Source organism: Chelmon rostratus, chromosome 23 (genome assembly GCF_017976325.1).
Source record: "Chelmon rostratus isolate fCheRos1 chromosome 23, fCheRos1.pri, whole genome shotgun sequence".
Lineage (NCBI taxonomy): Eukaryota > Metazoa > Chordata > Actinopteri > Chaetodontiformes > Chaetodontidae > Chelmon > Chelmon rostratus.
The window spans coordinates 1,023,328-1,050,651 of record NC_055680.1 but is presented as its reverse complement, the minus strand read 5'-3'; the positions used below and the strand labels follow the sequence as shown (position 1 = coordinate 1,050,651).

The 27,324-nt window shown below is 42.8% G+C and overlaps 1 protein-coding gene across 2 annotated transcripts; it reads right to left on the bottom strand.

The window, feature by feature from the left end:
* Window positions 1-1,220: 1,220 nt before the first annotated feature.
* Window positions 1,221-27,324, bottom strand: peli3 (pellino E3 ubiquitin protein ligase family member 3). Of its 2 annotated transcripts, none has more exons than XM_041965042.1 (7): window positions 27,132-27,324; window positions 14,845-15,045; window positions 11,466-11,595; window positions 9,917-10,018; window positions 6,495-6,719; window positions 2,879-3,067; window positions 1,221-2,003 (listed from the first exon to the last, which is right to left on the bottom strand). In XM_041965042.1, the coding sequence occupies exons 2-7, from the start codon at window positions 15,015-15,017 to the stop codon at window positions 1,404-1,406; spliced, it is 1,419 nt and encodes a 472-aa protein (XP_041820976.1). In that variant the 5' UTR covers window positions 15,018-15,045; window positions 27,132-27,324; the 3' UTR covers window positions 1,221-1,403. The 2 variants fall into 2 exon arrangements, with proteins under 2 accessions (XP_041820976.1, XP_041820975.1); XM_041965041.1 differs by lacking the exon at window positions 27,132-27,324 and adding an exon at window positions 26,925-26,998.

Genomic DNA, 27,324 nt, shown 5'->3' with positions numbered 1-27,324 from the left:
CCCCCCTTGTCTCCCTCCGTCTCTCTCCTTGTCTCTCTCACTCTCTCTCTCTCCTGGTGGGGAGGTATGGGGCTGCTTGGTGACCTTGAGTTATTTTTAGCACAACGGGGGCGCTGCGATCTGGGAGCAGGGCTTAGAGACAGTCTGTGGAGTCTGCAGCTTACCACAGTGTAGTCTGTGTGCTGGCTGGAACTACAGGGGGGGCATCATCATATCATCCAGCAACATGCAAACCGGCAGTGGAGCAGCCACGCTACTAGAATGTCGAGGCTATGCAAGTAATTTAAGAGTAATTACCTTTATTAAAGCTTGGATCTTATTTTCATCATTTTAGTCATCATTTTTAGCAGTTATGAGAACATTACACTCCCCAAGTTGAGTCTTGACCAAGTCTGACATGTCAAGACACACAGACCAATTGTTTTGCCAGATTATCTAACCCACCTGAATGCACCTTAAATACCCACGAAAACAGCATTAATCAATACCAGAATGACGGTTTAGAGAAGAAACTTTTATGTGTTGTTCTCTGCAGAAATCTTCAATTTATTTTAAGACGCTGTGCCTGCAGTTGCTTATTGTCGCATTCTCTCTTTCAACTCCTCTGACAGACAGACAGATGCTGGTCCTAAATATATATGAGTACTTTCTGACCCCTTGGTGGGTTCCACAGGCTCACAAGGACACACACAGATAAGTGCAAATGACATGATACACAGTTCTGCCAGAGGTTTAGCAATATTCCACTGATCAACAGGTGGCGGTAGCACGCCAAGATACGCAGCAATGTGCCAGCAAAGGCATGTAAGAAGAAAACTACAATGGCTGTAAAGAATGCTGGATTTAAAGTACTTCAAATCAGCTTTGCAAATGTTTTATGAGCGAGGGAATGCACTTGTGTGTAAATATAACTTGTGTTTGTTTAAGAAAACTGTGATGAATCTTTGTAGCAGTTTGGGTAATTTAATTATTTTACCATTTACCTTTGTTTGTCTTCCAAATAAATCTGCCTGACCTCAGAGTGAGCTTTCTACATGTCTGATCCTCTTGTTTCTTGCCCCTTAACTTTTGTGATGGCATCAGATGTCAGAACTCCTGGAGAACTGGAGATTCAATGTTATGGTCTGAGACTAAGCAGGTACTCAAAGAGGAGAACAAAAGGCCACCACACGTGTCTTCATTTCAACACAATTTATTTACATACTCTCCATACACCTCATATTCCATTTGAAGCCTTGGCAATCTGCTATTGCATCATGTCAACAGTCCTTTTCATGTACTTTCTCTTTCATCCCACACTTAAGTGTCCAGATTTTTGTTCTAGCACGCAGTCTTTACTCAGCACGTCCACCTCTGTCCAATCCATCATCAGTTTCCTCTGAGTGGCTCCCAGCTACTGAGCTTCAGTCGACGGGGCCCTGGAAGATGAGTTTAATGTGGCCCTGCTCCCCTGTCAACCAGGTACCACAGAAGGGGCAGGCAGCGTGGAAGGCATGGGTGCCATGGGGTAACGGGATCTGGCTCCAGCCTACCACTGTCTTTTCTGAGCATACGTGGCCGCAGGGGCAGAAAGCGTGAGTGGGTGGCCCGGCATCCAGGTACAATCCTCCCTCACAGCCCAGCCACAGCGGCACGTAGGGACCCACTCGCCGGCACATGGGGCACTCCCTCTCCCCAGTGCTGGCTGGTGCTGTGCCCCCTGGGCCGGCGGGACCCTTGTCCTTGCGGTAGCCCCAGTTGTGGTACCCATGTACATGGCCACAATTGACGTAGACCCAGGGCTGCTTCTTGTCAACAATCTCGCGCTGGGCCAGACTCGGAAAGGCCAGGGTGTTGAAGCCCACGGGACACTGGGGCCGGGCGGCATTCAGCTCCTGGCGCAGGGACTCCAGCTGTTTGAGGGTGGGGGTGTGACGCAGGCCGGCAGGGGTCCTCCACAGCAGGGTAGCCCCACACAGATCAATCAGAGAGCCGTCCTGGAGGGTGTTTGACTCATTTTCAACCTTGACAGGAGAACAGAAGATGGAAATGTAGCAGGAGGAAGAGATGAAGAGAGGGTACATCAGTTTTCATCACTGGGCTGCCAGGACAGAGGGAGTGGTGATTTATTTATATACTGGTGGCTGGCTTTGTTAAACTGGGAATACTCTGCACTGGGCTGGTACACTCTGTACAAAGGAATCTTCTAGCATTCCCCTTCCATACCACCACATGATGGCACTGTGCTCAACTAGTTATGCTTGAGAGAGCTGACACCCCTCAGTTGTAAGCAGCTTCACTCAAAACACCATCATCAGCAGCATGTCAGATCAGTCAGCTGCAGACAGCATCTTAGGAATGAGCAGCACAGCTTAAACACTGATGTCTCCAGCAAGTTTTATGCGAGCGTCTGAAATTTCTAGAAACAAAATATGAATCAGTTTGTGTTTCCATCAACTGCCTTTACATGAATGTACACAAGAGGACACGATGACATGAATGAAGCAGCAGCATCATTCTGATGCATCGTTGCATTTTAAGGTTGGAACCTACAATTTGTGTTGTTTAATGGATCAATTTGTGTCCAGTGTTTTCTTTTTTTAATGAGCCACTATAGTGAGAGGAGTGACATGCAAGAGCCACCAGTTAGCTTTGAACTGGGGACACTTAGATAACTGCTGGACATCATTAACACCCCCACTCTTTAAATTCTTCATTTTTCTGACACTGTAGTGGAGTGGAGGCCTGTAAAGGTGAGTGTCCAGATCATTTATACTGAAGCTGTTGCCCTCACGTTATACAAATGACGGTTGAAATTTGTGGATGTTAGTGGGATGATTTCTAACAATAATAAAGGTTGCCAACAACTTTGTTTTCCCATCAGCCCCCTTCATCTTACCAGTTTTCCCCTCTGTTGGGCCGAGCGAGTCTCCCTCAGGGCAAAGACGTTTCCACAGACTGAGATTTCCCTCCAGACGCCTGGAGCTGGCTCAGACACAAACTCCCCTGCCGGGTGCATCACTAGCACCCCATTGGTGGTCAGGCCGTCCATCAAGCCATCTGACGTCCTCCATTTGGCAGCCCGCTCCTAGGAGACCCCCCCACCACACACACAAACACACACAGGCAGATGTAAAGGTTAGGGGAATGATGGGGAGACACAGAGGGATGATAGTGGAGGTGGATGTCGGAGGTGGCTGGCTAGAAAAACAGCCAACGTTGCTTTTCTCTGCTGCTATATTTAGCTCAGTACAGAATGACTACTGTACTGACTAATGCACAGAGATGCACCCACGCCTAAGAATAGACTCATCCCTGAGAGAAAAAACACACACAAATGAGCTCTCATTAAATGAAACAGCAACTTTCTGCCATGTCTAGCTTCGTTTAGTTAGCAGTTAAAAAAAGCAGCCTGCAGATTTAGTTCTGCAAACATTTCTTTGAGGGCATTGCTACTGTGGCGGAAAGACGTTGCTGCACTTCAACACTAAATGCACAATGATTCAAATGTGTGACTGTGTAATGAGGCCTACAGAGCTTTTAATCCTCTTTCAGCGCATTGTTTTGATTTTACGGGGCCCAAATTAACTGTTTGGTTCAGACTCACCATGAGTCTCATCAGCTTAGTTTCCAGCAGCAGCATGCAGCTGTTTTTTTCCAGTGAGGAAGCTCTGATAAACATACTGAACAGCACCTGATCAGCACCAAGCAGCACGTGGACACAGTTAGAGGCTAGCTGGTGCACAAACTGACGCATTTAGCAGTTAGTGTGAGTGTAAATACTAGACATTTTACTTAGACTTTCACAAACTCACAGATGAATGCTAATGTTGCTCCATGTTGGCTGGATGTCTAAACAGATTGCTAACAGGTTAGCCATGCTAACGTGACAGGGTGATAATATGTTAATGTTGTATTTTCACCTTGTTGTGCTGCCCCCAAGTTGCCAAAAAAAAAAAAAAAAAAAAAAACAATTATGGCCTATTAAAAATGGGTAGAAATTGCCAAAAACATGGTGGCTAACTAAATACTAATAAGATGAGTGAAATAATAACCACATTTTTCAGGTTTCTATCATGTCCCTGTGTTGATTGTTTGGCTATTTCTTGATGTGCATTTGATATCTAATATATCACAATACGTCAAATATGTCTTTCCTTAAAATGTTTAAATAATTCAATGCAGAGGGTGTGCGTACATGTATGTAATCAAATGTGATTTGGGGTGACAAGCGAAACCTTACCGATCTTATAAAACCAATATTTCCATCAAACTTGATTTCATTTGGCTTGTAAAATCACACATTATGTCTGCATTATGCGGTCTAAAAAATGTGCAAAGCTGGCGTCATGACAGGTTTTCTTTAGGTAGCATGGTAGCCGGATCACTACGGTAGACAGCAGGGCACCACCTGGAGCTACTGTGTGTGTGTTACTGTGTTAGAAATAAAACAAAAGAGCAGCAACTGGCAGCCAAACAAATCATGGGCTGAGAGATTCATGTCATATTGCTTTAATTAAGATGACCGAAGGCTTCAGCATGCCTGAAACCAACCAGGTCTCTGCCTGAAGTGAGTGGGATTGTCTGACTGCTTCACAGAAAAAATGTGTAAAATGTTTCAACTGTTGCAAAGGACGTTTCAGATGCTGTTGGATTATTTGAGAAGCACTTTGATTGGAGCACAATGAGGCCTTAAAGAGGACAATAATGCCATCCAACATGGTAATACTGAACTCAAATGCCAGGCTCGCGTCTTCTGCATCACATTGGATATGTTTCATGCATCATTTCCCTTGTGTGTAGGTAAGCAATTTGAATCCCACCGATAACAATGAAAACGACTATATAGAGAGGTAATTAGTGTAACTGTGTTTAATAGCTATTGCTGAAAACATGCTGACCATACAAACTATCAAAAATGGGGTCTGGTATAATGAAAATCTTAAGGATTATTAGTTTCCGGTCTTCTATACATAATCATGCATTATTTATCAATGTCACAAGAGAATTATCTGCACCACATCCTTTACACAGTTAAAAGGTGAACTGCTGAGCCTGCTTTTTAATAAAAGGACAATATTTGGTCCATATATCAGTGCAAATGTAGTCCTGGTGGCTGGAGGAGTTATACAAGCCTCAGTCGTGATGTCAGTGTGTGTGTGTGTGTGTGTGTGTGTGCTGAGAACTGGTTGCTGACGTAATCTCTGACTGTTATCTCTCTCTCTGCTGGCCTAGTTGTCGGGGGTCTTGATGAATCTTGCATGGGATGAAGTCATGTTGTCATGAGAAAGGGCTATTATTGGTTTGCACGGCTTTGCGTACCTGGATGTCACGTTTTAGACCGCCCCAGCCCTGCAGCAGCAGCTGCTGTGGTTTGGAAGCTTTCACATCTTAGAATATATTCAGGAAGAGTCTACTGACTGTGTAAGGAAAATAGCTCCAGACAGCCCCACTCACTGAAGCTGAGATACAGTACAGACAGAGTGCAGAGGAGGACTGCCGAGGTAGCTCGATGGCACATGACTGTGCTGCGTTCATGAACATGCATTGTGCTCCTCTCTATTAAAGCCTGGTAATGGTAAATGAAGTACATTTATATAGCGCTCTTTTAGTCTTACCAAAGTACCTTAAATAAGGATAAGCATTCTCCCACACACTACCATGCAAGGTGCCTGCTCATTCACATTCAGTATCTTGCCTGAACATGTGGACTACAGGGGCCAGGGATCGAACCACCGACCACAGCTCTACATCCTGAGCCACAGCCACACCAGACTAAATTCTGGTTTATCACAACGTGGGTCTTCCATTTATGGTTTTGGTAATCTTTCCCGCCAGTACTGATAAAACTGCAATTACAAAGTAAAGGGAAATCTATGTTTTATTACAATGTGGGTTTATTTTTGTATCTTGGACCTCTGCTTCTAATAATATTGCACTCAGATCTGGGAGCGCAGCTACGTCGCTAAAAATAAGTCCAGGGCGAGAAATTAGTGAGCAGGCTGTTAACAAGCCAACAGTTTAGCCAGACGTCATCTGTTTTGATCAGCCTGACCTGTGTTTGGGCAACCAAACCAGTTGTTTAATTGGTCTATCACATTCAGACAGTGTTGAAGGATGTACTGATGTATCGCATGTTATAATGTGTGTTATGTTCACTGACTGGTTATGTAACAGGACACATATCGCTCCAATAGCTTTAGACACTAACATACGACCAGAAGCAGTGCGTTATAGCCAAAGCTTTCATAACACACATGACTAACACCGTCCCTACCACACACACACACACACACACGCACACACACACACACACACACACACACACTGCTCCTTCCTCTCCCATGCTCCCTCAGGCCAGGTCACATGCACCGACACTCATCCTCACAGCTATGATGTCACCCGTGGGTGGCATAGCCCTGTCCCTGCTGTCGCTCTCGCCATGGTTGTCATGGTTACCACTCCCTGTGTAGTTTACCAGGAGAAGCCTGACACCCACAAATGAGAGCACTCACCCCCAGGAAGATGTTCTTGGAGGAGTCGAAGCCGGCGGCGTAGATGCGGGCCGTGTAGGGAGCGCTGCGTTCACACATGATGCGGCAGGCGTAGCGGGAGATGGTGCTCTGGGCCGACTGGCCTCCGCCGCCGCCCTCCCCTGCCGCACCCCCGCCCTGACCGCTGCTGCTGCCCGCTGTGTCCGTCACCACAAAATCGATCATGCTCTCTGTGGACCGGCCAATCTGAGAAACCCAAGAGAGCGGGATCAGTGTCATAAAACAATGAACAAAACTCCAGTATAATGAAGTTCTAAAGGGCTGGGCCCTTACCTCCTCCAATTAGAAAAAGTGTGATTGAGACCGACACCATCACTGTGTCCACTACCAATACAGCCAAGACCAGTAAAACCTTAAGCAATTTCAGTTCATTACAACCACGTTGAAACATTTTTCCTATTCAATTATTCAGTTCCAAAGTCAGTTGGCTTTGTGATGAAGGCCTGGTAAGAGCTTCCATCTGGCTCATTTAAGTCAAGACTTGTTTGTTAAACATACTTTCATTCAAGAGTTGGTGGGGATCATTTTTCGTATCCAGTATATATGGTACCAACCACTTTACAACACATTCACCCATTCACACACAGATTAGCAATTTGGTGCCAAAGGACCCTTCCATCTTCACACCGGAGGAGTTAGGGATCGAACCACCGATCGACCTTCTGATCAGCAGACAACTCGTTCCTTCCCCGTAATATTGTGTTAAAGTGGTTACTGCTGTCTAGATGCAGGCACATTTTCGTGTGTGTGTGTTTTAACAAAATATTATCATACCTCACTTCAGACTTAGGAAAATGATTTTATTTTAAAAATCCTTCTCCATAAAAAAGAAAACAAACAAACAGACAACAAGAAACAAATACCAAATTGGATTACTTTTATGTGTATGTACAGTATAATCTGATTGGGCTACTGGTTGTTAAGTCAAATTCTGGCAGCAGAGGATTATCAACCATGGCAACTAACATGATTAACAGCCCTACAAGCAACAATATCATGAATGGCAAGGAAGGTGACTGCTGAGCTGCTGAAGGTAAACCATTTATTACAACTGCGCTTTATGTAGCATTGGCCGTCAGTTCTGTCAGTTGTAATGACACTGTACTCACCAGCTCCGCAGATATACGGACAACTAACAGTTTAGCCAGAAAGCTGCAAAACCACAGGTGCACACACCAATTTGAGCCAAATTTGTGGGTTTGTTTGCAACCTGCCTTATATTAGTTTGTTGTCATCCCTTTTAGGGTGCTTCAAGTGGGTGCTATGCCTGCCTCCACTATTTTCAATGTAAACATAGAAGCAAGAGGAGAGACGGTGGTGGCTGCTCTCTTCTGATTATCTGCCCTGGGACAATAAACAACATTTATGACATTAGTTGGCAGAACTTTCTATATTAATCGTGTCATATTGCTGAACATTTCCTCTATTTTAGGCTCCAACCTTCTCTATTTAGCTGTGTGATGACATTTATGTCTATAACTGGTGGGTAACAGCAGCCTCTGGCAGGACAGGGCAGTAGGTTGGAGGCAGCTGGGGGCCACGGTGGCATTTCACCCTGCTCCCGTCGATTTAAAATACAGAATACAGAAGTTGAGGTAGCAGCCACTTGCTGTTGGAAAGCACCGTTGGCAATGCTGCCGCCTTCCCAGAGCTCATTCATTACTTCACTGAGTATTTCACAGCCGACTGAAGCGGCGGCGGGCTGCCCTGCTGGTTCCTTGAACACACTGACCTTACTACTGAAGTGAAGAAGGGAAGAATCAGTGATGTTCTACAGCTGAAGTCTTTATAAAGGTCATTTTCCAATATTATAAGCAGCACAATATGACCTCCATTCACCTCCATTGTGTTTGGGTGGAGGCAGATATCTAACATAAGTCGTCTCTGATGTGTCCAAACGTGGACAAAGTCCATCAAAGCGGTCTGCGTGGTTAGATCCTACTAGAAGTAATGTGGGTGAACTGACACTCGAGCCCAGCAGACAGGCGGAGGGAGGGAGACGTGGATGATTGGAGTGGAGCCCTGTTGATTCTGTCTGCTGGAGTCATGGCTTTGTATGGATCTCCTTGATGATGAGAGATGGTGGTTGGAAAAAGACTGAGCTGCTGAGAGCAGACAGGTCTGACTCATCTTCTCTTGTATATTTTATCTCCTCAGCCTTTTGTCTTCCCTCCTTCTGGCTTCCTCTCCTGCTCTTGCTCTCCGTTCCCTCCCTTGTTTTCTCTCTGATGCCCTCACTGCACTGCTCTCTCATGATGCAGCATTCTTGAGAAGTCTGACTAATCTGCTCACAGATTACCTGTGCACTTGCTGACAGATGTATGGATTCCCGTTTTTTGTTCTTTGACATCTACGGGGCTGACAGCTTCAATTACTGTCTGACTAAATGTTAAAATCTCAAAGACACCTTAAAGGAATAATCCACTGTTGAAGGAAATATGCTTATTCACTTGATGATGAGAAGATTGTCAGGATGTGGTCAGCCTAGTTTATGCTGGAGGAAACAGCATGTCTGGCTCTGCCCAGTAACACCTCTATAGCTTACTGATTGACATGATGCATCTCATTTAATTGACAGCTCTTTTATCACCCCAAGCTGACAAATATCTTTAAAATTCTTTTGTATTGCAGGTCCACAATAAAGTCTAGTTCTTGGCAGGGACTGATTGACATTTTTACACTTGTTTTGTAACGAGTAAACAAACGTGATCTAACATGTTAGTCAGTTTTAGAGGTGTTGGTAGTTGAGTTTTTTTTTTACCTATAGAGAGAGCCAGGCAAGCTGTTTTCCCTTGTTTCCAGACTTTATGCTAAGCTAAGCTTCTCATCTAACTCCCACAAGAAAGCGAATAAGCATATTTCCCAAAATGTCAAGCTATTGCTTTTAAGTCTGAATTAATTTGCAGAAATGTGGGAATGAACATCAGAAGAGGCACAGTTGTACATGGCTACTTTTAACACAGGATGTTTTTAAAGGCTCGTGGTGTGGGTGGAAGAGACTCGATGTGGCCAGAACAAAATAATAAAACAATACCACTATCTACTATGACAATATGAAACGCCCACGTTGAAATGATGCCAAAGATTAGTTACTATTAGTAATTACTACTTGTAGCTTTATTATAACAACTTTGCTGTTTCTCTTATCAATTAGCACATTTAAACTAGCGCTAATCTAAATGTGGTAATTGGCCACAGCTTGGCTTGATTCTCTTGTCTATTTATGGCATGTTTTAATGACATTTTTACATTTTTGCAGTCAACATGCGTCTTTTGTGACTTCCAACGTCCTATTTCTGCAGTAGGTCACATAGCTAAAATGTTGAGTGTGCATGGCACGTGTGCATGTGCATGTGTGTGTGTGTGTGTGTGCAGACACTGACCTGAAACATATCTGTGTTGGTGTCATGGGTGTACTCCACAATGACAGAGTGGCTGCGTGACAGTGTGTAGGAGATGCTGTGCTGGCTTTTGTTGCTGAGTGCCTGCCAATGGAAAAGACATTATCCAGGTCACATGACAAGGAGAGCTGAAGGTCTCGCCTCCAGGAAAATCTACCCAGAGGACATTTCCTGTTCTGAAGAGACAACTCCAGCTCTAATCTAAAATAACTGACATCTTTTTATCAGCTGACATATAGAACACATATCAGATACATTATGGTATATTTAAAATATATACATACAAAACAATCTAGACAATGGTAGAATTTGAAGAGAGAGATAATGATGTGAACCAGAGTAGTGTTCACACTTCACAGTGCACTAACAAGAAAAAAAAGAAAAAAAAGTAAGAGGCCGTGCCAGGAGCTCTGGAGGTTACAGTGCTTTGAGCAAAATGCTAACCTCAGCATGCTAACATGCTCAAAATGATTATGCTAACAGGCTGATGCATTTTCACCATCTTAGTTTAGCTTGTTAGTGTGTTAAAATGTGGTAATTAGCACAAAACACAAAGTAAGGCTGATGGGAATGTCATTAGTTTTGTAGATAGACTTGATAAATGATCAAATTTGATCCAATGATGGCACTAAGCAATCTGTCCTGAGGGGACCATGAACGTCTGCACCAAAATTTATGGCAATCCATCTAACACTTGTTCAGACACTTAAGTCTGGACCAAAGTGGCGGACCCACTACCACTGCCATCCTTAGAGGCAAACATGGGCAACAAAGCACTGAAATGAAAAGTGTCATCCAGACTCCCTGATGTTGTTATAGTGCTTAACTTTCCTCCCAGGTAACTGCTGAAACTTGCAGTGTTGAACCGTTGTTCTAAACAACAGACAGCTGCGAGGAAATATGGGGATTCTTGGGGGGGCAATAACAAAATCCTCTTTAACCATTAATGTAGCATAAAGTATTTTTTGCAAGCTAAGCACTAATTTAGAGAGACAATTATATTTTTAAGTGAAATCATGTTCAACATATGATACAATTCAATGCCATTTGTAAATGAAAGAAAATAGAATGAAGAATAAGATTCTGCTAATGCGCGTTTTCAAGGCTGATTTTAGTTTTTTTGACGTTTTGGTATTCAAACTGCTAACAACTGGCTATTCTAAACGGCCACTTTAAATACTTTAAAATGGACCAATTCTGACCAGTTTTCAAACCAAGAATAACAAGAGTTTATAAATCATTCGAAAGAACAAATTTGAAGGTGTGTTTCCTTCATTGTTGAAGGAAACAAACTGGTAGGAAGAAAATTACTGAACTTCAATTACCGCTGGTTAATTTTGCAGCCTCACTGCGATTTCATTTTTTTGATACTGTTCCTTCAGAGATTTCAAACAGAAATGATCATTTCCATTACAGATGTAGATTACCTTAAATGTTGTGTAATAAAGAATCTGGTTCCTTTCTATCGGGGTCAGGAGAAACACCTGACACCCCTTCAGTCTGAATGACAGCCTATTTGTCTACTGCTCACCTTTGACACCAGAGGGGTTGAAACATTGTGGATAACATCAGGTTTGACCCCGTTGGCTTTAGTTCTCTTGTAGAGGGCCAGGCGACTTCTTCTGCGACCCTTGTCCCCATTGGCCAGTGACCCATTGTGCCTGTGAAACATAAGAAAAAACTGTTCTTGATTGTAATAATGACAATAGCTGCACTAAATCAACAATAAATACATTTTGTGCTTCCTGATGTTTTCTCTTTTTGAGAGTCCCTGCTACAGCACTGCCTTATGTGAAAGTTGAAAAGTGCCTGAAAGACATGCAGTTTTAATTATAGTAGATACACTATTACTCATTGTACAAATTGTGCATATTTACTAAAATACTTCATACAGTCACCACCACCATCACCATTTCATTGAATTAAAAGAGTTTAGACCTTTTTTTATTACGAGGTCCAAATTTAAATTTAATTTTGTTGTTTAAAAACAGTCAATTCATGATTTTTTTCGATTTAGAAATTTTAAACAGGCATTAGACTTTGGCACAACATGTGAACCAGAGTTAACATGCTAATTTGCTTCTTGTAACCCTCCTTAATCAGATACTGAAGTGTGGCCTTTTATTGTGACTGTATTGCAGGTGACAATAAGAAATCCGTTCTTAGAAAGTTTATTATTTGAGGCAAATAAACAGTCTGTTGTCCACTAGTCATGTACCAATTTATTACATTTCTTGATGAAAAATGTTTTTCTGTGCCTCGTCACACAATCAACTGCAGATTTCATATCATTTTATATCAATTACGAAGGAGAAGGGTCCCAAGATTGATCCCTGTGGAACACTGCACATCCTGGATTCGACAAAGTGCCACTAATATAGACACACTGAATATGATTACTGAGTTGAGATTTAAACCAACTGCTAGGTTTTCACACCGAATAGCCTGCAATATAATGCATAGTACTGAGTATTGTAATATTGACTTACTGTACTGAATGCATTCTGAAGGTCGATAAAGACCATGCCTGTATTTAACCTGTTGTCAATGCTGAATTTGCATCAGGTCAACAAGGGCTGACTGTGGAATAGAACTTACTGAACCCAGGTTAGTACTTACAAAGAATATTGTGTTCACTTTAAAAAGTCACTGAGCTGGTAACATATAACTCTCCTAAAATGCCACTGGAAGACCAAATGTAATATCCTTGGAATGATTTCAGTTTAAATGTGTTATCCATTATTACCAGGCAAACTTATTCCATATTATACTGCATTTATAATGACCAGCACTTTCTCCAGTCATGTTCTTCTGACCACAGAGAAGCAATGATTGGATGGATGTTGTAAAATGTCAGTGGCAGGTAATCCCCCCTCTCTCTGTAATCACATGGACAGATAAACAAACCATTCTCATCATTCATCAGTGAATGGATCAATAGGTCAAGGAATGGAAGCAAATGTCTGTGTCTCTGAGTAGCACCATACCATGCATGCGGGAGAGATATCCTCCTCTCACACTAATGTGCTATCTACAACATTTCTATCTATCTGTCTTTTTGGTGTTCCTCGTGGAGGTCAAGGTTTAAACCCACCCAGAATGTGAATGGCGTCTGGGCAAATGGTTTCATCCACCTCAGAAGTCCCCAGTTTGTGTAACAGAGGAGCCCCTTTGTCAGGGCAATTGAGTCAGTGCCATAGTAATCCAAAACAAAAAGGCACAAACTGAATTGTTACGTGCACTTACTCTAGAGTATGAGACAGAATATTAAGAGTGTGGTGGAACCCATGTAGGAAATCCAAGCCAGCTACTGATTTAGCCACTGATGGTGGTAAATAAGAGATCTTTCATATTGGTCTTCCATTGGCCAGGAGCTGGCCAATCCTCTCATAATCTGTCAGTTTTCTGCTCATAGGTGGCGTGACATGGAAACTGTCATGTACTCCTGCACTCTTGGACTGAACTGCATGTGCAGCTATCTCTTGCTTTTTAAAAGTTGTACACTGGAAGACACAACGACCATTTGCTGAATGAGAGCGCTATGGTTGAGTACTGGAATTACTGTGCAGGTAGTTGGCTCAGCCTTTATTCAGTGAGAGACCACATGTGATGCTCAGGTCAAATACTGCACTATACTTATGTTAACAGCTCAGTAATTGTCCATAGCTGCCAGGATTAGTCAATGTCACTGATATTTTCCTCTAATATTGTGGAGCAAAAACTGAACATGCAGGATCTAGGTTGGTCTCTGGGTGTATGAATCTTGGCTTGTGCACCTCAACAAGGGCACAGCAGTTTGTATACACCAGCTGTTGTGGATAGTGTGTACGTGGTTGCAGAGGAGATGGTGCATAAACAGTTGCAAAATGCACACTCTCTCAAACCCCTTGTTCCATCAGTAATGAATCTATAGATGACGGTAGGTTGAAAATACTGTGCTGTACATCTGTCCATCTCAGGTGACGTGTCAAGATGCCATTAGTCTGATTTTGCTCAAACCTTGCCTGCTGATACTTCACACTTGTAGAGTTTGAACAATTACTCTGAGTGGGTGGTTACTCTGACTTTGACTCATGGAAATGCTGTAAGATTCTCATCTCAAACATTTAAACGAAAAAAGAGACCCCATCTGAAAAACACAAAAGTACACACAGACAGCATATTGGGACCTTACCCAACCCGATCAGAACAGGACTGAGACCTGGGCTGGGTCTGGGATACTAAGAACCAAGGGAAAACATGAGGACCTCTTGTTTAGCTTACAGCATCTTAATGATCTCATCTCATCTTGAGATTGCAGGCTCTTATCCACCTAGTTCCTCTAGAATTTAAAAACCACACTCACGTGTGACCTGGCGCCCTTTCACTGAATATGTTAAAAACCTGAATCTATCATAAAATGTTTCCCTGTCCGTGTATGTGTAATGGAGTAATATCCCTCTTTTTTATTTATGTATTTTATTTATTTATTTATTTTTAGTTATGCATTCATTTTTCCTATGTTTCACATAAATATGTGTAATACATTAATCCTAGGTGTTTGCATATGTTTACTTATTTATAGATGTATTCATTCAATAAAAATTATTGTTATTATTATTGTTATTATTATTTTCTTAGCATAGAATTTGTATTATTTATTTTTTCAGTCTTGACTTTTGGGGGTGGGGGGGGCATGTTTGTTTATAAATGAAAAACTATGAATAAAGCATTAAAAAAAACAAACACTCACACTCTTTGGACTAAAGCAGACTTGTGGAAAATGAACATTCAAAAAAAGAGACTCACTCCAAAAGGAACCTAAAAACGTACACAGACCCGTCAAGTCAGACAAGCTCATGCTCAACCACAGGCAGACATATATTGTAAAGACAATGTACTTCAACAGAGACAGCACGTCAGTATCTCACCCTAAGACGATGAGCTCGCCATACTTGATGGGCTCCTTGTCCTCAGGGAAGACTCCGTCGTGGGGTTGCACGCTTGAACCCAGAGGAGGCGAGGGCTGGCTCTTGTTGCAGGATGGGCGCAGCTCCAGAGATGGGGGGGGACACAGCGCCTCTGAGCTGCCCTCCAAAACCATGCCCACCGGCCACAACTGGGGCTCGCCGCTGGGGAGGGGAGGATGGGGTTTAGGGAAAGAGGGAGTCAGAAAATCTTTTGTTAATAATGAGCAAACTGAATTTAAATAAGACAGAATAACATGCAATGAAACCCTGGATGATACCTGAAGAGATACAGCGAGCTTTGGTTTGTGTTCCCCGTGTGTCCCCTGTTAATCAGAGAACTCCCCACACAAAGCTGTATGCTAATTTGTAGGATCCACAATACAGTCTACACTATCAAAATCTGCACATATCCCACGGCTTTATAACTCCACTTCATGGCACGCAGAGATGAGAGGATAAAAGGAGTTGGGGGAAAATAACAGAATTCTGAACTGTTTCAGTTTGTACATCGGCTGCAACAGACTGCACAAACAGTGCTGGGCGGAAATTAGTTTGCTATAAATAGTCTACACTTTGACTTAACCTCTGACTTAGTTTAATGATAAATTATGATATGACTGTGGAAATGTTAGGCCACAATGACATTACTCCCATATGTCAGCAGACACTTGCAGTCTTGAGCAGTGTTTACTGCTAGCAGCTATCTTCGTCCTTTGAGAGAGGTACCTTGAGAGATCTGCCAATCAATTAATGTGATGTCCTTAAGAGACATTAGGCTGTTGTTTACTATCTACTACTGTTAGCTGTCAGTCTGTACTCGACTGCTGTCTGGCTAGAATGTATGGATGGAAAATGACGCGCACAGTCAGTTAACACCAGAACATTTACTGGCTGAAAGACCCCCTTATCAAAAAAATAGTGTGAAGACATCAGCCTGCTATCAGCATTGATTCAGCCCTAGATTTTATTTGGAGATGAGGTGCACTAACGTTGCAATGATCGGGGTCACTTTCCCAAAGGTGTGCTCTGGATCAAATGCTGTTATTGGACAAGCTAATATATCAGTCAATACAAGGCCACTCACTTACAGTCCAGCACCTTTGTATCCATGCTAAAACTCCCCACAACAGCCAACAAATCTAATTCAGGAGTAATGGGCTGAATGTGTGTTATTACTGCAGCACAGGGTTGGTGGCCAGCCTCAGTCTTTGTGATGTTGCCTCTTCTGGTAATTGTCATCCTCTTTATGTGACTGAAGTGCTTTCTGTTTGCTGACCCAGGGCCTTTACAGAACAGCCGGCCCACCTTAATAGGATTGGATAGTGATCCAGCTTTTTCCACAAAGGCAAATAAACTGATGCCTGCATCTATGAACCTGAACCCTGTTAATACTTCATGATGCATGTGTTGTGCCCTGTCATTTTACTCCTGCTAATGAATTACGATTTGTGACTACCAGCAAGTGACATAAAGCCCAAGAAGCCCGCTTCACGGGGTCTTACAGTTAACAACCAGATAACCACCAAATGACAGACTGTTGTATCTGAGGTTCTCAACGAAGCCCAGGAGACATCCAACCTTTCCCTGAGCTGCAGCCACCGCAGAGAGGTGGAGCAGGTTCACTATTACTGCCTCTCATTTCTACAAGAGCTCGATTACAATGGCATTTCAAAGCTTTTGATTGCAGTCCTGTCAAATTAAACTAAGGCTTGGTATTAAAACACATTGGACTCAACATACAATTTTCTGATAACAGAAATCCATAATACACCAACAAAATGTCAATGACAAGCATTTAATTAACTGGCGAGAGACTAGAGGAAATATGAATTTTATGCTAAAAAGAGTGGGATCATTTCTACCACATACAGCATGAGTCACTATGTGGTTATTTTGACATTTGTTTTACACAAGTCAAACAAAGCTCAATCCCCGTCTCTGCACACAGGTTCTAAGCCAGTTCTTAATGCTCAAGCCTATTATTAATCAAAAGTGGGCGAGACCACCTACACGGTGGAAAGTGAGCGGTGCAATAGCATGACAAAGCCCTACAAGCTCGATTCTCCCTTTGAGCAGATTAGATAATCATCCCGGGAGTGTGAGCGTAATAATACTGAAAATACTATCCCAAGTTTGGATGCTTTCCTCTTCCTTCCTGTTTGATGTTTCTGCATCAGCTTTAAGGAAAAGTCTTTTTAGATCATCATTCACACAAACTAACCCATCTGGAGTACAATACCAGTGAATGAACTGCACAGTCTTTATGAGACGTGACTGAGTTTTGGCCCCCTGATGGGGCCCGATGAGGAGAAAGCCTCCTCATAATCAGATGACGGATGGCTGAAGGCAGATTCAGGCATCCAGAGGCCATTTCATTACCCAGGCCCTCTGTTGCCCTGGATGGATATTGAGCGGTGGTAGTGATGCAGCGGTGAAGGCAGAGTGGACTCAGGGGAGGCTGGGTGGACAGAAGCAAATGAGGGGAGAGGGAAGACAATTAGTGCAAGAGGAAGAAAATGAAAGGGGGGAGTCTTCTGGGTGGCAGAATACTTATTTATATGTATTAAAAGGATTCATCTTAAAATCTCTGTAATGCCACTGGAATTTGGTCAGCGTTGGGATAATTAGGGAGTCGCCTTTCTAACTTTTGGGCGCCTTCTTTATTTTCAAAACTGAAAATCTAAAGGGTAGAAAATTCTAGTTCATATAATGTGTTGTTTTTTTTGCAAATCCACTTCACTAAAAAAAGTTGAATTATTTGAAGTAAATGAACGCAAATAGAAACCGTGGGTACCTCAGTGTTGTGGAGAACTGAAGTAGAGCTCTTCATGGCTCACAGACAATTATCACCAATGCACAATTTGTTATGGTTTTGGGGTTGCTTAGCTTTTTCCTGTTTTATTTTGAAGGTTACTCTCCTCATGAGTCATGTTTTGTTTTTACTTCCTGTCTATGTATTTTTCCCTACCTTTTTGATTGTTGATTAGTTTCACCATCTGTATTTAACAGCTAGTCCACGCATACACAAGGATTTTCTTCAAACCTGGGTTTTCCTCCTTTGTTCTCAAAATATCCTGTCCATATGAGCACTTAAAAAAAAAAAAAATCTCCATATGAAATTGCAAAGACACAACTGAAACAGTATCAGGAGCATGCCAGGCTAACAGGTGATGATAATAACCCTAACACTAAAGCCATGCTGGCCAATCAGAAGCCTGAAAAAAAGTCATAAGCTATCTGACACTAGAGGTCCGATCCTACTATAAACGCATGACTTCGCCTTAGTAAGCAAAAGAGATAACGGGTCCCCACTTTGACATCTTACGCCTAAAACTTTGTTGTCCCAGTCTACACATCAACACTGCAAACAGCATTTCTGAATATCTTTACTGTGGCTGGAGAAAGCTCAGTTTTCAGTGACCTGGCACTGTGCTTGAGTGTGGAGAGAAGGCCAAAATGCATAGAAAAATCTGCATGTTGAAAAATACACTGTACCTGTGGACTAGGTATGAGTCTGTATTTTTCCCTGACTCCTTTTGATTCTTGGCTGCTGCTCTACAGATTTATTAGATTCACCTTTGCCTTCCTCACCGTTTCAGTAGCCTTTTGTGCTGAGGTTTTACATTAAAATGACTGAACTGCACCAGTTCAGGTCTGCATTTGGGGCCTGCATTTCTCCTCTGAGGTGTGCATTTGGGTCTACTCCTTGTTTTCCTGTACTCTGCGTGCACACACACAAATTCAAAATAATGCAAATACTTTAGGTACGTAAAGGCTGTCCTCTCTGCCACCTCACTAGCTGAGCTACACGTGCACACAGATACAGAAAGAAATGGAAACGTGCGAACTAAAACTCCCTGACAAATGAATCAACAACTCCCTTCATGAACAAGGACCATGAAATGTGTCTGAAAGCTATGGAAAAAGCTTGTAAGTGGACCTTGAGTTATAATATGTCAAACAAGAGTGGTAAAATACTGACAACTTCTTCGATAAAAACAAAAAAATCACGTAGCTTAAAATTCACGTGCCTCTAAGGGCCTCAGTATTCTTTAAACACTGCTTGCTGTATCGTCTAACAGCGTCTGAAAGCCCCCTACAGCCTTCAAATGTGGCGTTTTGGAAGAAGTGATAACATTTTGCCTCTAGACGTTTTTGGACGATCTGTGTCTCGTTTCAGGTACTGTTTATGGAAGGTAAAAGTTACTACTCTGTACATACCTATAATACTTAGATTGATAGATAGATAGATGATTAGCTTCAGTTGGTTCACCTTATCCTCGACCATGTTTTCTACTGCAACCAAACATTTGGAATTTGCCACAGCTTTGATTTGTGCACCTGACAAGCCTCTTTTCCAAAGCACTGGTGGCTAAGGCTCATGGGTGTCATATCATTTTGATGGAAAAAGCATAATTCCTCAGAAACAGTTTAGACAACAGAAACATAAACCTACAATATTGTTAAATTATCCATGAGACTCTCATGTTTGGAGAAAATGGGATTTCAGAGTGGTGAAAATGACTTAAGGAATCAGCGGCTCTTTCTATTGCTATATTGGTGGCTGTGTTCATGATGATTCAGGTGATTGTAATTTGTAAGGCTGTAATTATGGTCCTCTGAAGATAGATGTAAACATCTCTCCACTTGTACATTAAACATGCTTATTGGTTGATTAAACTCCTTTCAAGAGAAAAACTTGAACCAAAAAAAAAGAAGCAAATGTTACACAAGAAAATTCATACAGGTAAAACAGCCCTGGACAAAAGGTCTTAGTCCAGTGATAAAGGCCCAGCAATGGTTTTCAATATAAAGATCAAATGTTGGCTTTAACTTCCTGTCTGATCATGTGAGAGGTTCATAAATATTTCACTGCAAATGTCCCCTCGTGTTCTTTTGTACTTTTCTCAGTCTCTGCACTGTAAATGATCTAACTGAGCAGAATTACCATCAGGGTAATCTATTAAAAAAAGAGGCATGGCTGCCATGAGTGGATGAGCGGATGTAGACAAGAAGGAGGAGTGGGAGGTGGGAGTCAGAGGAGGAAGAGTGGCTTTGAAGGGCAAGGAGAGGTGAAGGAAAGAAATGAAAGGAGGGGAAGATGTGAGATGATGCTGGTCTCCAGGGGAAAAAAACACACACTCCAAACAAAGCTTAGTTGAACGTATCTGTGTGGATGAGGAAGAGGAGCGCGAGGAAGAGGGTGTGTGTGTGTGTGTGTGTGTGTGTGTGTTTGGGTGTATGTGTCAGCAAGCGCATGCGTGGAAGTGGCGGGCTTTGGCAGGGTGATGGATTGCCTGTTCTGTGCCACGCATTTTCTAATCAACCCACAGCCACTTCCTGGGGGTGGAGAGAGAGAGAGAGCGAGAGGGAGAGAGAAGGAGAGAGAGAGAGAGAGAGAGAGAGGGAGAGAGAGAGAGCGGGAGGGAGAGAGAGAGAGAGAGAGAGGGAGACAGAGAGAGGGAGGGAGAGAGAGAGAGGGAGAGCGGGAGGGAGAGAGAGAGACAGAGAAAGAGAGAGAGAGAGAGAGAGAGAGAGATAGAGAGAGCAGGAGAGGGGGGTGAAACAAAGAAAAGCAGTCTGACAAAGGAAGACAAAGGAAGGAGAGAATAATAAAGAGAGATAAATAAAGGGAATGCAGTCCATAGGAGCAGAGTGGAGTGGCTGGAGGGTCTGTGGTGGGAACGTCTGCTTCTGCTGCTGATGCTCAGGCTCACGCACTCACATACAGTATTACACAACACCACACACTGTAAATCACACCGCCCAGCAAAGCATGCAAAACCAACCACCCGAAACCATGTACCACAACACACTGCATCACAGCACGACAACACACACACATCACACACACATCACCGGGCAGTGGCCCCCACGACAGATCGCAGCGCCGTGCGGACAGTTCAATGCAAGGCAGCGCAACAATACACACACTGCATCATCATCACCCACATATCACAGCAAGGTTGGTTGATAACATTTTTTAACATAAACCAACATGTTTAATCAGGATCCCTCAGAGGTGGTCAGTAATTCCACTGCACACTTGTGGCAGACTGAAGTATCGCAGTAACTCATGGACTGCTGGGACATTTTTAAATACATCTGGTTTATGACCAGGACATTCCCGTCACACTTTATAAAATAAAATATGTAACATGTTATGGCAAGCATGGTAAAACATTAGCATTAATCTTGTTATTGTGGGCACGTTTGCATACATCACATGTGTTAAGCTCAGAGCACTGCTGTGGTTCAGGACAACCTTGCAGAGCTGCTAGCATGGTTGCAGACTCTCACTTGTGTTAACATTATATTAACAATGGATCAAACGTCTGTGTGTAATAAGACAGTTGTTGCTTCTGTGATAAACCCACAGAGAATTATCACCAACTCTGCAGCTTTCCGCAGCTCCGAGGAGCTTTTTTCGCCTCCAGCAGCTCCAGTTTTTAGTGGAAAGGCTCGACAAACCCTCCACCTGCTCGGCACCAAGCAGCACGCAGACACAAGGTGGAGACGAGCCGGCGAACAGAGCGGAGCATTTAACGGCTGAAGCTGCTCCTCGTTTCTGTTTCTGGCTTCCCCTCCTTCGCTCCCTACATTCACTCTCTAACCGCCTACTGCAGGAAGGGCGAGTGTGTGTGGAGTGTGTGGGAGAGAGAGAGAGACGAAAGAGAGAAAGAAAGGAAGAGTCAAATTTGTCTCTTCCAGAAACAAATGAACGGAGAGCTAAATATACTCGAGCTGACAAATGAACTCTGCAGTGAATTATGGCCTCATGACAAAACTCATCACACTATTTCTCCTCTTCATCCTGTTCAAACAGAGATTTTTCACTCATCTCTTCACATGTATTCCTAGTCAATGGAAGTGAGATTGTGCTTTTCGTTGGTAAGTCATATAGAGAGGGCTTTTATCTGACTGAATGTAGTTAGAATAAACAGAAATAAGGCTTGCTGTATTTTTAATGAAACATATGCACATATAACAGCATGAACCAGTGAATCATGCACATATTGCTTGTGAATGTTTTCATATTTGAAAGCATGACAGAGCCAGAGAGCATGTCTGTTCCACATTATGTAACACTTACTGTACAAATCCTACAAGCCAGTGTTATGAAGACTTAGGTTACCCTCCCCCACGACCAAATCCAGCCTCCTTCCATTTCTTTCACTTTTCCTCTTCTTGCTTTCATTTGGTTCCATTCAATTTTTTGCTTGTTTTTCCAAATCCGAAACATTTTTAAGGGTATAATGTTGGTTCATTTATTGATATTGCTACATGGCTATATCTGTGAAAATGGTGACGGAGCCGAATGGGGGCCTGGGGCTCACCTCTCTGTTGGCCCTGCCTGTTCTCACTAATCATTGCTGGGTAAATCTCATATTAAAAGCATATTAGCATTATTATTGTTAGTGTTATTATTATTATTATTAGTATTAGTAGTAGTAGTATATAATTTTGGTGTAATATTATCATATGGTTTTATATTACTAGATTTTTTAACATATAATAATAATAATAATAATAATAATAATAATAATAATAATAATAATAATATATTTATGATTACAACACATTTTAACATTAACAATAACACTATGTTTTTTTCTTTCTCTCTGCCACACACACCTACCTGTCCAGGATCACTAAACATGGATACATACCACGCCTCACATGCAAATATCCAAACACACACACACAACTGCCGTGTTTTTGTGTCCGTCTTATTCATCTGCTGTGTCACTCACTTTTGTCATGCTTTTACTCAATACAAAAAAAGGGGGAAAAAAAAGAAAAGTGGTGGTACAAAAGTGTGAATGAGGTTGATCTAGCTGTACATCTACATATTATATTAATAACAATATAAATTAATATTAGAATTAATATTCTGATGACATTCTGATGTGGTCTGTAGCAATTAGCTAGTTTGCATGCTTAGGCACTGCATTTCATTGCATGCACAATCTTCCACAAACCAGTTGCTCTTTTGGGTTTTGTGTGAAAATGCCAAACTGAAGTATGTCCCAAAATGCCACAGTCTTCCTACAGGACATGAAAAGATGCAATTAATCAAATAGCATCATATCAGTTGTGTCAAGCCACTAGCATAGCACCCTATGCTACTATAAATCTTAAATCAGTAGGCTCAATGCATAGCTTAAATAATCCAAACGTTTCTCTCCATGAATATAATATCTAATATTATGCAGCTAGCAATGGATATATATTTGTGTGTGTGTGTGTGTGTGTGTGTGTGTGTGCGTGTGTGTGTGTGTGTGTGTGTGTATGTGCATGTGTGTGTATCTGGCTGCTGCTATGCTATGATAGAGTATTTGTCCTGCAGTCCTGTCTGCTCCTAAATAGCCCTGCTGTCTGGGATGCAGTAAGGCGATAGAAAATGAAGAAAAAGAGAAGAACGAGAAGCCTCAGACCACGAGACACAGAGACAGACAGAAAGCACCTGTAGCACTGATCAGGTCTCTGAATATCAAAGACAGCCAGTTCACATGACCCTGTTGGTAGACAGGCCTGACCCTGGGAATGGGGATGAAAGTGACAGGGAATGTCTACAGCTCTCACATTTGCTCTCTCCTCTCGTTATTAAGGACTAGTCACTGTATTTAAAACCACACTCACCAGGAGATGTGCTGATATTTAATATCTCTGTAGGGACAATCAGTAAGATTTTTGCTCGTGGGGATAGGGACAGGGTTTCTGAGTACTACCAATGACTCTAATTGGTGTTAAGATCTTGCAGCTAAAAGACTTGTACCATGTGGTTACTCATGCTTGTTGCTATGCCACATAAAGTATGACAACAGCTTGTGAGCTGCCTCATAGAGCATCACAGTTTGTAATTCTGATAAACGGAGATGAATCCACATTTTAACTGGCTGCCAGAGCCATAGCATGCAATCATGCTTCCACCCCAAATCCACAAATGTCTTGAGCAAAAGTGAAGTGAGAGCGAGCTGGAAAAATGTTGACATTTGGCAGCGCTGTTGGGTGTGAATCTTAAATGCTAGCCGAATGTCAATTTTGCATTTAGGCCATTATTATTACAGGATAAATTTGATGCATTTGTGAGCCTTATTTTTGTAGTTTTGTCCATCACTGCCATCAACATTGTACTCAGCAAGTTAAATGCTGCCATCTGGGAACACAGTAACATCAGTGCAACACAGTCTGAAAGGGAAAATGTTATTGGGAGGTCAAACTGAGAGTAAGATGAAATGGTGCTAATCCCTCCTTGTACAGGAACACTGTGTGGACACCGCCACCGTGGGCCAGCGTTAAACCAAGAAGGTCAAACCGTGATCTGTAAATGTATGTTTGCAGCGGACAGTCTGAGCGGTAATTTTACTGTTCCCCCTCTGCGCTGTCGTCCAAAGTGTGCGGCTGACCTGAGGGTTTGTTTACAGCCTGTCTGCTCGTCTGACTGCTTGTGTTTCCCGACTTGTTGGTCTTCTTTGTAGAAATGTCAGTGACCAAAGCAAAGGTTAGCTAAATCGCCTCTTCCTGCTGCAAGATGAGGCTCACCTGACAGAGGGGGGTGGCCTGACTGGCACTAATGCTCGCGAGCTTCCACTAACTGATTACCTTTTTGCAGTTTAAGTAACGTCAGCTCATTGGGCAAGCCATATGACCCTTTCCCATATCGTAGCAGTTACTCTAAACCTAGCCATTTTGTCTCCCTTCACCTAAGATGTCCCATGTTTGCTGATTAGCCTGCCAGCTCCGTCTATCTACTTTGCATATTTAAATCCAATCACCATACAGGGAAAACTGGGGTCATGAGAATGGCTTGTCACAGCAGGTGTAAATGCAAAGGCCCCATAATCAGATGTGCTTATTCAAACACAGGTCAGAGGTTAATACAGGTGGAGAGGGGGTTTAGCTTATATCAGATCTTTAGCAAAAGGCCTTTGACCAACTCCTTTTCCCACAGAAAAACATCGCAACCGTCGAAGGGAATTGGCCTCAGATTGAAATGGGTTTAAAGTAGAGTTCACTTCACCACTTCAGAACCACTTTAGAACATTTCACCAGCAGCTTAAACTATTTTTGTGTTATTTTAAATCTGCCCTGTTACCGCAGGCTCACCTCCTCTCAGTTTGACCCCTTGGGCTTCATAAGAGCCTGACAGGTGGGCTGCTACTGTGTTACCTCATCTTGTTGCCACACACACACACACACACACACACACACAAACACACACACACACACACACACACACACACACACACACACATAATCTTTTGTTTGAAGCTGTGGATTTGGAGGTTCTGATCATGAATTTGTCTAACACACTACATGTTAATATGATCAGTGTGTAGTTTCTGTAGTTTTGGAATGAAATTCTCTCCATGCTGGGCAGTTGTATTCATCTGTCTCTACATGCTCACACCTTTCTTTTATGATTACAGTCTGCAGCTAGACTTTCCTCTGTCGGAAGCTTTTTTTCTAGAAACCACTCTATCTCAGTGATAATGTTAAGTTCTAAGTACTTTTAATACTATTACTACTGCCACTAGCTGCCCGATGCTGTGAACAGAGCTGGTAGTGCTGTTAATATATTGGTGACATTGCACTGCTAAAAATACTCCTGTCAGTGATATTACTGCTACCCCTACTATACTATTATTAGACTATTATTATGCCTTATAACTAGCACAAAGTTAGCCTGTCAGCTTTATGCTGAAAACACAGTGTAACAGTAGAGAAGACTCAAGTCAGGGAAGTCACTCAGTATCTACAGTATTTAAAGTCTGCTAACATTAGCCATCATCAGCTACTGGTCATACCAGACCAAGTCAGGCTGTAGCAGCCAAACCCCTGAGTGTGCCTAACTGAACTACGGTGGGCTTTATTGCAAATTAATACAACTTTTCATTTTTAAGAAGAAGTATGTGTTGTTTCTCCTTTCAAAGCTTACACGAGCTCTTTAATCCGGCATCTGTATCTGCATTTAAAGTGACACTGTTTTATTTTAGGCTCACACATTTTCCCCAAACCTGTCTGAATAAATCACTTCAGGTTACAGACAGGCACCAGCATGGATCATCTCTCCATATGAATGAGTAAACTGCATCATGTCCATTAACGCAGAGGTGGACGAACCCGGCTATACCATCTGGTGTTACATATTTTGGCCTCACTTCTCTGCAGCCAGCACCAGCCTGATTCTAATCACAACAGTGTCAGCGCCAATGTTTGAGGCCCATATGCCTAAAACTGTCATTATCCAGCAAGCTTCGAACATGACTCATTACTCAGCAAACTACAATACTGTTGGATCATGAATAACATCAAAGCACTGCTACTATTTTTTTTTGTGCTATGAGCAACTGGAGCTAATTTCCCCTCACCATCCCACCAAACCCTCTCCTCCTGAAAGCATCCTGGAACCATCTAGAAGCAGGGCAATATTACATTAAACTGTTAATGCGCCAGAAAGGCTTCGTTCCTGGTCAGGCATGATTTAAACATGGCCTGTAGCTCCTTTTCTCAGCCTTGCTCTGTCTGTGCGCTTTGCAGCATATTGCGTTTTCCCAGGGCCATGCTGTGTGGACGGACGCGCGGGCCTGCCTGTTATTAAGACATGATGATGTAGTAGCCTGATCGGATCTGGCCATAAACAGGCTTCCCCTGAAAAAGCAGGAATCAGCGCCCACGCAAAATCTATCATTAATTCCGAGTTTTTGACAATCAGGCAACAGTTTTGACAATCGACCGTCAGTTTTTGGCGACACAAGCTGCCTATTGTGCCATTTCTATAGCGCATGTAGGCAGGGTCTGTACACGGGGGATTCCACCGCACAGACAACACACACGACATGTAGGGAAGACATCAGCGCGCACACACACCCTCCTTACGCACAAACACACACTCCCCTGTCACACACACAGGCAGCAGCAGCAGCGTTATAGAGGTAAATAATAAAGAGGCCATTAATAAGAACAGAATCCGTTGCAATTAAAGCCCTATTTAGCCGCACTTTCAACAGTTTGACATCACTTACCAATCAATTTACCTCATAAAGACTTACGCCAGCTTGAGTAAAGGTGATAAAGTCAACAATCCATAAATAAAAAAGGTGACTTTAACCTCCATCCTTTCCCTAGAAGAGCAGTAAAGCAGACAGCAGGCCAGCTGCCGCCTCCTGCCAGCTGCTCTTTTGTGGATGGAGCCGCTGTGATAAAGACAGGTGATGGGAGGAATCAGATAAACAGGCCCGTACCCGCTGATGTTTGCCAATGGAGGTCCGGGACCGGCACGGATCTGCGTGTAATTCCTCCCCTGGGCGTGTGTGTGCGCCTGCGTGCGGGTTCCGTCAGTCCCCGTACGGCCTGGGAAGCGGACAGGCGGAGAAGAGGAGGGAGGAAGCAGCAGCAGCAGCAGCGCAGGGCACCATCAGCGGCAGCATCGCCTCG